A 12556-nucleotide genomic window follows, 5' to 3' on the forward strand; every position below is an offset into this window, starting at 1 on the left:
TTTCTACAAAAACCCTGCACAAAACGGTAATGTCGGGGTGTGGCCTAATATACAAATGAGTTCCTGCTGGGCTTTTTCTACCAAAAAAGGTCCTGATTATATAGCATGTGTGAGTGCAGCTACTAGGTCTTATTTTGCCTCTCCAGAGCAATAAGGACTAGGAACCTTGGGCTTTAAGAAAAAACAACCATCCTTCAGGCTGCTGCGGTTAGCAATGATTCTAAAGTCAACGGTGGCTGCGCCCGGACCGTGCCTCCTACTATGTCGGGGCAGACGCTGTTCTAATGTTACTGCCTTCTTGGATTTATCCTGAATGCCGATAGAGTCAACGGCAGCCGGCGGGCATTGACGCGAGAGGTCTTTGAGGCTTTCCGCCGCCATACGCAAACCTTTGGGGCAGGCTAAAAGCCGCACCCGCTTGTCCCGTGTGTGAGATGTCTACGCCAAGGGTGGCCAAACTTGCTTAACCTAAGAGCCGCATAGAATAAACGCCAGATGTTCCAGAGCCGCAAGACATGCAGGTCAGAGGTTTGAGAGCTGCAAGACAGGCAGGCAGATAAGATGGGGAGGAAGGTGAAAAGAAAGCAACTTTAAATGCCTCCTCCAAACCGGCTGACCGCCGTGGGAGCTTCGAGAGCCACACAATGTGTGTGAAAGCGCCACATGTGGCTCCCAAGGTGCAGTTTGGCCACCCCTGAGCTGCACAGTGAAGTAGTATGGTTCTAAAGCTCCCATTGGTGGAAAATGCAGTCAAGTCATAGTACTGGTGACTGTGGAGTTTTCAAGGCAAGAGAAGAAAAGTTTTGGACTCTGTTCTTTGCTACCTGAAGGAGCCTCTGGAGTGGCTTACAATCACCTTTCCTTCCCCTGTGAGGGAGGTGGGGCTGACAAAGCTGTGACCGTCCCAAAATCACCCAGCTGGCTGCATGTGGAGGAGCGGGGCATTGAATCCAGTCCTCCGGATTCGAGTCCGCCGCTCTTAACCACTACGCCACACCGGATTTCAGAGGTGGTTTGCCATTGCATTCCGCTTGTAGCAATTTCCCAGGTAGCCTTCGATCCGAACATCACGACCAGCCCTGCTTAAGACTCCCAAGAGGGAAAGTGCCTGGTTTAAGAATCAGTGGGCCCTCTGCCTACAACGACGTGCTTAAGTAGCCCTCCGGAAGGTGGAAAGGAGACTTTGTGAGACTCCCATCAAGTCCCAGGGCGCTTAACAGTCCCCTGTGAAGTTTTCAAGCCAAGAGACAAACAGGTGGCTTGCCTCTTGATATCTATACTCTGGACTTCCTTGTGGGTCTCCCAAGCACAGCACCACCCAAGTCACGTGAAGTGATGGTGTCGCTTTGCTCTGCTCTGGCAAGGCCTCACCTGGAGTCTTGTGTTCAGTTTCGGGCACCACATTTTAAGAAGGATATAGACAAGCTGGAACGGGTCCAGAGGAGAGCGACAAAGATGGTGAGGGGTCTGGAGACAAAGTCCTATGAGGAAAGGCTGAAGGAGCTGGGCATGTTTAGCCTGGAGAGGAGGCGGCTGAGAGGTGATACGATCACCATCTTCAAGTACTTGAAGGGCTGTCCTAGAGAGGATGGTGCGGAATTGTTTTGTGGCCCCAGAAGGTCGGACCAGAACCAATGGGTTGAAATCAAAAGAGTTTCTGGCTCAACATTAGGAAGAACATCCTGACTGTTAGAGCGGTTCCTCAGTGGAACAGGCTTCCTTGGGAGGTGGTGGGCTCTCCTTCCTTGGAGGTTTTTGAACAGAGGCTAGATGGCCATCTGCCAGTAATGAAGATCTTGTGAATTTAGGGGGAGGTATTTGTGAGTTTCCTGCATTGTGCAGGGGGTTGGACTAGATGACCCTGGAGGTCCCTTCCAACTCTATGATTCAACGTCTGAGCCTGTGTGGCTTCCCAAATCAGGACTGAGCCACAAATCGTGGGGCACTTGAAGATGGAACAGGTGATCCTAGGAAATCCTTGCAACATCCAAAGAAGAAGCCTGTTTATGCTGCTCCAAGCCTGCTTTTTAAATCAATGTGAAACTTGAACAGACAGCCTTTCCTGTGAGTGTTTCCAGAAATACAAGAGAGAAGAACTGTAGATATATATCCTGCCCTTCTCTCTGAATCAAGTCTCAGAGCAGCTTGTTGTTCAGTTGCACAGTCGAGTCTGACTCTTTGCGACCCCATGGACCAAGTCACGCCAGGCCCTCCTGTCTCCCACCATCCTCCGAAGTCTGCTCAAATTCGTGTTTGTTACATCAGTAATGCTGTCCAGCCATCTCATCTTTTGCTGTCCCCTTCTTCTTCTGCCTTCTGTCTTTCCCAGCATCAGGATCTTCTCCAGGGAGTGCTCCCTTCTCATCTGGTGGCCAAAGTATTGGAGCTTCAGATTCAGCATCTGACCTTCCAGGGAACAGTCAGGGTTGATTTCCCTTAGAACTGACTGGTTTGATCTTGCAGTTTAAGGGACCCTCAAGAGTCTTCTCCAGCACCACAGCTTGAAAGCATCTATTCTTCTGTGCTTGGTCTTCCTTACGGGCTTACTATCTACTTTATCTTCCTCCCCCACAACAGACCCCCTTTGAGGTGAGTGGGGTTGAGAGAGCTCTCCCAGAAGCTGACCTTTCAAGGACAACTCCCGGGAGAGCTATGGCTGACCCAAGGCCATTCCAGCAGCTGCATGTGGAGGAGTGGGGAATCCGGTTCTCCCAGATAAGAGTCTGCACACTTAACCACTACACCAAGCTGGCTCTCAGACACCCCCCCCCAAAAAAATCTAAAAGCAGTTTGTAAGAATGGGCAAAATTCAGCAGGTCCTTCATGTAGCACCCCCCTTAAAAAAAAAAAAGCAAATCAAGATATTCTGGGTACAAAAATTTATTAAACTATAACCCACAAACTAGTGAACTACTACCTCAACAAAATCAGTTGATCCTGAATACAATTTTTTAAAAAAACAAACTCTTTTTTGCCCTCCATATTTTCTACTACTAGCTGTTTCACAACTCACAATTGGGGGGGGGGGAGAGGAGGGAACAAACGCCCGAAGCACAACACTCCCTAAGCAACTTTCAACCGCTCACAATTTTGGGGGGAGGCAAAGATATCCTACATTCCCTAAGCAACTTCCAAGAATTTTATTAAAGGAGACCCGGAGCTAGGTTCTAAGCAGCTGCAGAAGCGAGTCCGCAAAGTAAAATATAGCAGGCAGCCTCTCTGCTCAATGATCGAGGAGGAGACAAATAAAACGTTCACCATGGGAGCTAAGTGCGAAACCCTGTCCATTGGCACCTTCAACTTAAAAAACCCCCAGCAAGGCAGTATCTTCCTCACGATCCCAGGGGAGAATTCGAAGATCGCTCTCCTTGTTTTGTCTTGGCGACGAACCTCAAGATATGGACCTGGGAAGGAAAGGAAGAAAAAAAGAATGTTTGTAGGTGTGTCGCCTTTCTTCACCCACTCTTACCAGTGAAATTTATTAAATATCAGATGCAGGTGGGCGGCCATGTTGGTCCGAAGCAGAAAAACAAAGCGGGAGTCACGTTGCACCTTTAAGCCCCGCAAAGTTTTATTCCGAATGTAAGCTTTCGTGCGCTAAGAGCACACTTCATCAGATAGTAGGCTGGAATATGGACATATGAAGCTGCCTTATACTGAATCAGACCCTCGGTCCGTCACGGCTCTCCAGGGTCTCAAGCTGAGGTTTTTCACGCCTATTTGCCTGGACCCTTTTCGGTTGGAGATGCCGGAGACTGAACCTGGGACCTTCTGCTTCCCAAGCAGATGTTCTACCACTGAGCAGTTCTAAATATAGAGGAAGTGGGCAGTGAGTGATGCAAAGTCATGGAAATGTTTTTTTAGCGGATTAAAAGAATCACAAGTTGGGGTCTGCTAGTTTGCGTTGACTGGGCTGAAACAACAGCGAAGGGTAATATAAGTCGGAATAGCAGATTGATGTCTATGTCATTAAATATCCTGGGTGTGAAGTGCAATAAATGAGAGCCTCTTGTAACGTTAGCTCTGGGTTCAAATGAGGGCATAGGCTTCTCGGAGGTTTAATTTAAACATGTAACACACATATAAACATCATCCTAGTTCGCCATTTGAAAAAAGAATACATTAAAATAGAGTGGAAGATGGGTTAGTATATGTAATGAGATGAACAGCCGGTATCCCTTGTTTGAGTATGTCAATACATAAACCATTATTCTGATACACCAGGGGCGGCCAACGGTAGCTCTCCAGATGTTTTTTTTTTGCCTACAATTCCCATCAGCCCCAGCCAGCACGGCCAATAGCTGGGGCTGATGGGAGTTGAAGGCAAAAAAACCCCTGTGATACGCTATTCTAAAAGAGAAATACACTGGAATAAACCCAAGTGCCAACTCTGCTGCCGCATACACCCAAGACACCACAATCACAGCAGGGTGGGATCTACATATTTTTGAGGGGGGGGGGGCAAGAGTAAAAAAAAATGCACTCCTGCTCAAAAAATGGCGTGTGGGCGGGGCAGTACCAGCGCTAGAGTGCTGCCTCCCCTACCCAGGGGGAGGGGAAAAAACTCGGGGCTGCTTTTCCACCCTTGCTGAGAGAGGGTGAAAGGAACCGATCTGATCTGCCTCCCTTCCCGTTTCAATGAGAGGGGAGGCCGATCCAAGCGCGAGGCTGTTTTCACCGCTTCTCTGCCTTGCAGAGAGGTGGGTGAAAGGAGCCGATCTGCCTCCCTTCCCATTTAAAGGCCCCACCAGCCAGCTGGCCGCGGAGTCTTTAAATGGGGAGGGAGGCAGATGGGGGGTGCCGGGCTGCTCTTGACGCCTCTCATAAGAACATAAGAGAAGCCATGTTGGATCAGGCCAATGGCCCCTCCAGTCCAACACTCTGGGTCACACAGTGGCCAATATATGTGTGTGTGTATATATACCTATATATACCTATATATATATATATATATATATATATATATATATATATATATATATATATATATATATACACACACACACACACACACACACACACACATATATATATATATACTGTGGCTAATAGCTACTGATGGACCTCTGCTCCATATTTTTATCCAATCCCCTCTTAAAGCTATGCTTGTAGCCGCCACCTCCTGTGGCAGTGAATTCCACGTGTTAATCACCCTTTGGGTGAAGAAGGACTTCCTTTTATCCGTGTTAACCTGACTGCTCAGCAAGTTCATTGAATGCCCATGAGTTCTCGTATTGTGAGAAAGGGAGAAAAGGATTTCTTTCTCTACTTTCTCCATCCCATGCATAATCTTGTCAACCTCTATCATGTCACCCCGCACACAAGAGAGATAGGCGAGAAAAGCAGCCGATCTGCCGGCTTGCTCTTCTCATTTGCCCCCCAGGAAGCACCCAATTCAGCACCCCCAGCGCCACTGGGGGCAAGGTACCCCATGTGCCCCCCCCCCCAAGATCCGGCCCTGCCTAACAGCATTAACTATACCATCTCAGGCTCATTCACTTGTTATGTTTAAGCAAGTTTGGCCACCCCCATTTTAAAAGATACGGCATCTACCCAAGGCTGAATGTGTCCCACTGCCTTATACAAGTCACTGGTTCGCTTCCTCCAGCGGCGGCTCCTCTGACGGGCAGCAGATTTCAGGTTTCAGACAGGAGCCCTCCCTACTCTGTGTTAGCTGCTGTTCTTTGAGCTGGACACAGCGGGATTGTGCCCGGGACCTTCTGGGTGCTTTGCCACCGAGCCACAGCTTCTTCAAAGAGCTAGAGCTCTCGCTGTTGGTTCTGAAGGTGGGGAATGGGAGCGCCCGGGTCATTCAATGCCTGGGGCTGAGAGTGGCCAGAGCTGGCTTAGACATCAGATCAGCCGGTGCCGATCAGTGGTCCCTCTAAGCCAGGGGTGGCCAACAGTAGATCTCCAGATGTTTTTTGCCTACAACTCCCATCAGCCCCAGCCAGCATGGCTGGGGCTGATGGGAGTTGTAGGCAAAAAAACATCTGGAAAGCTACTGTTGACCACCCCTGCTCTAAGCCAGGGAGTCTTGTGAGCCAAAAACTCTACTTTGTGAGCTGCTGGCATTAAAGTTGTGAGCTGCTGACATTAAATCTGTTTGCTACTGCATACATTAGTTTGGGGCTGTTTTTCCTGAGCTAAGACCAAAATACGTGACCCGGAGACCAAAAATCGGTGAGCTAGCTCACGCTAACTCAGAGGGAACACCGGTGCCGATATAGCTGATACGGGCCCTGACGGCATGCTTGGCTTTCATGTCAAAGGGAGCGATCGCAAGGATTTCGGGTCTGACACTGGAACAGAACCAGTGCGAGTCCACTTACTGAGAACCAGTTTGGTGTAGTGGTTAAGTGCATGGACTTCTTAGCTGGGAGAACTGGGTTTGATTCTCCACTCCTCTACTTGCAGCTGCTGGAATGGCCTTGAGTCTCATAGAGGTTGTCCTTGAAAGAGCAGCTTCTGGGAGAGCTCTCTCAGCCCCACCTACCTCCTAGGGTGTTTGTTGTGCGGGGGAAGGAGACAAAGGAGATTGTGACTGATCTGAGACTGTCATTGAAAGGGAAGCTTCTGGGAAAGCTCTCTCAGCCCCACCTGCCTCACAGGGTTGATGTGGGGAAGAAGGTAAAGGAGCTTGTGACCCCTCTGAGACTGTCATTGAAAGGGAAGCTTCTGGGAAAGCTCTCTCAGCCCCACCTGCCTCACAGGGTGGCTGTTGTGGGGAAGAAGGTAAAGGAGCTTGTGACCCCTCTGAGACTTGGCGTGGAGGGCGGAATATAAATCCAATATCTTCTTCCTCGATATCTTGGTAGGAAAATGGTGCCAGTCCTCAAACATGAAGGAGGAAAAACCCATTTCTATGTAACATCCTCCTTTCTCCACCTCACCCCAATACCCCACGGAATACTGTGACACTCTTTACATAAACTCCTACCTCCATTTGTGACTTTTGTTCCAGCCTCCCTTCCAAGATTTGACGGGCCACGATCTGAGGAGGAAAAACATCTACAAGAGACAGAAAAAAATAATAAATAAATGGGGGAGGGCGACGGAGGATTCTGGCTTTGGCTTCACGGTTCTAAAAACTGCTCATTTGGCTTGGAAGAAAAAGCATGGCTCTCGACCAGCTAACAGGCAGCAGAACCTTCACAAGCAAGTTGCTACCACCAAAAGGGTCCTGTTCCCAGTGACCAAAGGCTAACTGGGTTAAACTAACATGATTTCAAGTTGGAGGGCCAAGTAAAACTGCTTTACGGCTCGCCTCTGGCTCCTGAGCTAAGTTCTTAAACCATGCTGTTTTCAAATCGGGGCCCACTCCATATGGTCAGCAATAATAGACAAAGCTGGCAAAAATGCATCCATCCATCTATCTAGGCCTTAAATTCAGCAGGAGCTCACAGGAGCACAGCTCCTGAACCTTTCTGACCTCCCCTCCTACTCCCCCCACACCTACCTTGTCCATTGAATAGTAGGTGCAGCTGTATAACAATCCCTGGATTAGGAGAGCTGCCCTCATTAACCCCTGGAGAAGCCCACACCACCCTTCCTCCACTTCTTATGTGACTTTGGGTGATGCGTGGCTTGCTGGACTTTTGACTGTGGGAGTGGGGGAGGGGGCGGCCAAGGAGAGCCCCAGGTGAGTGAAGCCTACTTGGGCTGGCTGGATCTCTAGCCAGTCCAAGCAGGCCTCGCTCGCCAGGGGCTCTCCTTTCTTGCATCACGTTGCTTTTGGCTGGCGGGGGGGAGCATATGCTCATGAGTTATGCTAATAAGCTCCACCAACTATTTTTCAACAAAACATTCCATCCATCCAGTCCTTTTTGTAGAAAAAACCCAGCAGGAACTCATTTGCATATTAGGCCACACAGCATTCCTGTGTGTTCATGCTCAAAAAAGCCATTTATCTAATCTATTCTTCTATCTAATCCATCCATCATCTTCTGCCTGCCTATCTGTAATGTACCTATATACCTATCTAATGCAGGGGTGGCCAACGGTAGCTCTCCGGATGTTTTTTGCCTCCAAAGAGGCAGCCACAACCTTCAATGGCAGGTTCCTTTTCAAAAGAAACACGCATCATCGTCGAGGTTCTTTTTCTAGCAGGAGCTCCTCTGCATATTGGGCTATGCCCCCCTGCTGTAGCCAATCCTCCAAGAGCTTAGTGGGCTCTTTGTACAGGGCCTCCTGTAAGCTCCAGGAGGATTGGCTGCATCAGGGGGGAGTGGCCTAATAGGCAAAGGCGTTCCTGCTACAAAAAAAGCCCTGATTCATCACCACCACCACCACCACCACCGGGCCTTCAGGGCAAAGACAACCCCACCCTCTTTGCCGGCTGCATGGCTCTAGCAAGCTGATGCCACTTAAAAGAGCATGTCCAGCCCTGATGTCGCTTGCCCTCCAAAACATCGGCCAGACCTTACCGGCTGCTTGTCAAGCTGCACCGTTTGGAGGGAAAAGAACAAGGATTTAAAAAGTCAAAAAGGAGTGCACTCAAGGCCCTGAGTTCATGCTAGAACAAGGGCAGCCAAACTGTGGCTCGGGAACCGCCATGTGGCTCTTTCACACGTTTTGTGTAACTCTCGAAGCCCCGCCCCTCACCCGTTGGCCTGCTTGGAGAAGGCATTCCTCTCTTTAATCCACTTATTCAAGCCCAGGCAGCTTGGAGAAGGCATTTAAAGTTAAAGTGGCTTTCTTTCCACCCGTCTCATCTATTTACCTGCCTGCCTCCCTCCCTTGTCTTGCGGCTCTCAAACATCTGATGTTGATGTCTTGTGGCTCTCAAACGTCTACCATTTATTCTACATGGCTCTTAAGTTAAGTGAGTTTGGCCACAACTGTGCTAGAGTATAAGGCAGGGGTGGCCAAATTGTGGCTTGGGAGCCACATGTGGCTCTTTCACACAAATTGTGTGCCTCTTGAAGCCCCCACTGCCCTGCTGGCCAGCTTGGAGACGGCATTTCTCTCTTTAAACCACTTCTCCAGCTGGCAGCTTGGAGAAGGCATTTAAAGTTAAAGTTGCTTTCTTTCCACCTCTCCCCCCCCCACAGCCATCTGTTTGCCTTCCCCACTTCCTGTCTTGCGGCTCTCAAACATCTGACAGTCATGTCTTGGGGCTCTCAAACATCTGACATTTATTCTATGAGGCTCTTACGTTAAGCAAGTTTGGCGGCCCCTGGTATAGGGGATGGGGTGTTTGGGGTAGAACCCCCCCCCCCCCCGACTCGTGACCTTTCCCCCTGAAAAAACTATTGAAGATCAAACATTTGGATGGCCCCAGTTTCAAAGCGCACTGCCCTTGCCTGGCCCGCAAGTGGCACTGTAGAGTCATCAGGTTTCCACGCCGTGACAAGGAAATGTCAAACTCTCAAAAGCCAGGCAGAAGCAAGCTAGCTTTTGGGCTCCACAACACACTTCCTCAGGCTGAGTTTTCATTAAAAAAGACAGGGGAGGGGCGGCGGCTAAGGAATAGGCTGGAATTCTCCTCCGTTTCTTCCCTCCCTCCCCTAACCCAGGTTCACTTCCCTCTTCCAGCCTTCATCAGCCCCCCACAGCTCATAAGAACGTAAGAGAAGTCATGCTGGATCAGGCCCATGGTCCATTCAGTCCAAAACACTGTGTCACAAAGTGGCCAACCCCCCCCCCCCCAAGTGCCATCAGGAGGTCCACGGGTGGGGCTAGAAGCCCTCCCACCGTGCCCTCTCCCCCAAGCACCAAGACGACACAGCATCACTGCCCCAGAGAGTTTCAACAATGCGCTGAGGCTAAGAGCCACTGATGGACCTCTGCTCCAGATGCTTATCTAGTCCCCTCTTGAAGCTGGCTATGCTCGAAGCTGCCACCATTTCTTGTAGCAGTGAATGCCACGTGTGAATCACCCTTTGGGTGAAGAAGGACTTCCTTTGATCCATCCTAACCTGACTGCTCAGCAATTTCATGGAATGCCCGCGAGTTCTCATATTGGGTTAAAGGGAGAAAAAGACTTCTCTCTCTACCTTCTCTATCCCATGCTCCCTGTCCGCTGCCTCACCCCAACTGCTTGCCTTACCTCTAAAGTCCCTATTCCTCCCTCCTCTCTCTCACATTGCGGCCCCCACCTCATCCCCTTCACTCCCATCCCACCCCCTGCCTCATACTATCCCTCCCCTGCCTGAAGAAGATAGAAGAAGATATTGGATTTATATCCCGCCCTCCACTCCGAAGAGTCTCAGAGCGGCTCACAATCTCCTTTCCCTTCCTCCCCCACAACAGACACCCTGTGAAGTGGGTGGGGCTGGAGAGGGCTCTCACAGCAGCTGCCCTTTCAAGGACAACCTCTGTCAAAGCTATGGCTGACCCAAGGCCATGCCTGGTGCTTCTCAATGCTCACCCGTCTCCAACAAGGTCCTCCGGCACAACTTCTGCTGATGTCTTGGACAGCTGAGGGCAGGGCTTTTCTTACCTGGAGGCTATTCAAAGAGGCGGCTGAACAGATCCTGCTCCTGCCTCCGTGACTGCTGGAGGTCTCCCATCCCAGCACTTGCCAGAGTTGGACCTGCTTAGCTTGCCTGGGCTATCCAGGCCAGGGCTTCTCCAAATCAAGTCTGATGGACATGCCCAGGGCTTTTTTTAATAGCAGGAACTCCTTTACATATTAGGCCACGCACCCCTGATGTAGCCCATCCTCCAAGTGCTTTCAGGGCTCTTAGTACTGGGCCTACTGTAAGCTCCAGAAGGACTGGCTATATCAGGGGGGTGCGGCCTAACAGGACATTTTTATAGCAGGAGCTCCTTTGCATATTAGGCCACACACCCCTGCTGCAGCCAATCCGCCAAGAGCTTACAGGGCTCTTCGTACAGGGCCTAATGTAAGCTCCAGGAGGATTGGCTATATCGGGGGGCGTGGCCTAATATGTAAAGGAGCTCCTGCTAGAATTCCATCCCTGGGCCACACACCCCTGATGTAGCCAATCCTCCAAGAGCTTACAGGGCTCTTCGTACAGGGCCTACTGTAAGCTCCAGGAGGATTGGCTATATCAGGGGTGTGTGGCCTAATACGCAAAGGAGCTCCTGCTAGAATTCCATCCCTGGGCCACACACCCCTGATGTAGCCAATCCTCCAAGAGCTTACAGGGCTCTTAGTACTGGGCCTACTGTAAACTCCAGGAGGACTGGCTACATCAGGGTGGGGTGCAGCCTAACAGGGCTTTTTGTGTAGCAGGAATCCCTTTGCATATTAGGCTACACCCCTGATGCAGCCAATCCTCTTGGAGCTTACAGCAGGCCTTGTAAGAAGAGCCCGCTAAGCTCTTGGAGGATTGGCTACATCAGGGTGCGTGGCCTAATACGCAAAGGAGTCTCTGCTACAAGAAAAGCCCTGCCTGGGGGGCTGTTGCAGCAACCAAGGAGACTCCTGAGGCCTCTCGGGTATTTGGGCCCTCTTTCGGCAGCCCAAGCAAGCTCACTGGTCAGCCCCCGAGGACACGTTCTTGCCCCAAAGAGAGATTAGAGAAAGCGAGTCACATTTTCCCAACTACCAGGGGAGGGTCGCGTAGATGGGCACACACACACACATTTGTGACAGGTTCCATTGTGTGAGCTTTACCATCCATACAGGGACAGGCTGAGATAGCGACCAGCTATTTTAAAACAGCCTCTTTCATTTCCGCACACCTGGGTATACCAGCCAGGGTTTTTTTTTTTTGTAGCAGGAACTCTTTTGCATATTAGCCTCCACCCCCTTGACGTAGCCAATCCTTCAAGAGCTTACAGGGCTGTTAGCACATGGCCTACTGTAAGCTCTGGGAAGATTGCATATTAAACCACGCACTCCCTGATGTAGCCAAAGGAGTTCCTGCTACAGAAAGAGAGAGAGCCAGTTTGGTGTAGTAGTTAGGTGCACAGACCCTTATCTAGGAGAATCGGGTTTGATTCCCCCACTCCTCCACTTGCTGCTGCTGGAATGGCCATGGGTCAGCCATAGCTCTCACAAGAGTTGTCCTTGAAAGGGCAGCTTCTGGGAGAGTTCTCTCAGCTCCACCCACCTCACAGGGTGTTTGTTGTGGGGAAGATAGAGGAGATTGTGAGCCGCTCTGAGACTCAGAGTGGAGGGTGGGATATAAATCCAATATATAAAAAAAGCCCTGCCAGCCGCCTACCTTCGTGGAGCATGAATGGCTGTGCTAAGGGCTGGATTTTCCAGAAGTCATCCTTGTCCAGCCTTCGCAGAGTGTTCAGCGGGACGGTGGCGGAGCGGCCGAAATCCATGAAGAACACGATGGCCAGATTCCCCACCTTCTCTAAAACCCAGCACCTGAAAGAGAGCGACCGGCCCAAAGAGCCACCTGTTATCTTCTCTATCGCTATCTCAGCCTGATGGAAGCTGCCTTGCCCCGGTGTTCACCCACACCCTCCCAAACTAAAAAGGTAGAGTGCCTGAGAACACGGAGGTTTTGTTTAAGTATCATTACAATGGAGGAGGGGAGAGCCACATCCCTGCGTCACTTTGGAAGAAGGGCAGAATTTTGGGTTTTTCTTAAAGCAATAAAATAAATTCATAGACACATAGAATAAC

General features: G+C 50.3%; 1 protein-coding gene across 1 annotated transcript in view; it reads right to left on the reverse strand.

Moving 5' to 3' along the window:
- Positions 1-2864: 2864 nt before the first annotated feature.
- The window catches only part of TDRD10 (tudor domain containing 10), a 66748-nt gene continuing 57056 nt past the window's right edge, over positions 2865-12556 (reverse strand). The window contains exons 10-12 of the mRNA XM_060255450.1: positions 12141-12295; positions 6941-7011; positions 2865-3404 (exon numbers count right to left, since the gene is read on the reverse strand). Of these exons, the coding sequence (XP_060111433.1) occupies positions 3333-3404; positions 6941-7011; positions 12141-12295 (298 nt within the window). The 3' untranslated portion in view covers positions 2865-3332. The remainder of the gene's footprint in view (positions 3405-6940; positions 7012-12140; positions 12296-12556) is intronic.

The sequence above is a fragment of the Heteronotia binoei genome, chromosome 1, assembly GCF_032191835.1.
Source record: "Heteronotia binoei isolate CCM8104 ecotype False Entrance Well chromosome 1, APGP_CSIRO_Hbin_v1, whole genome shotgun sequence".
NCBI lineage: Eukaryota > Metazoa > Chordata > Lepidosauria > Squamata > Gekkonidae > Heteronotia > Heteronotia binoei.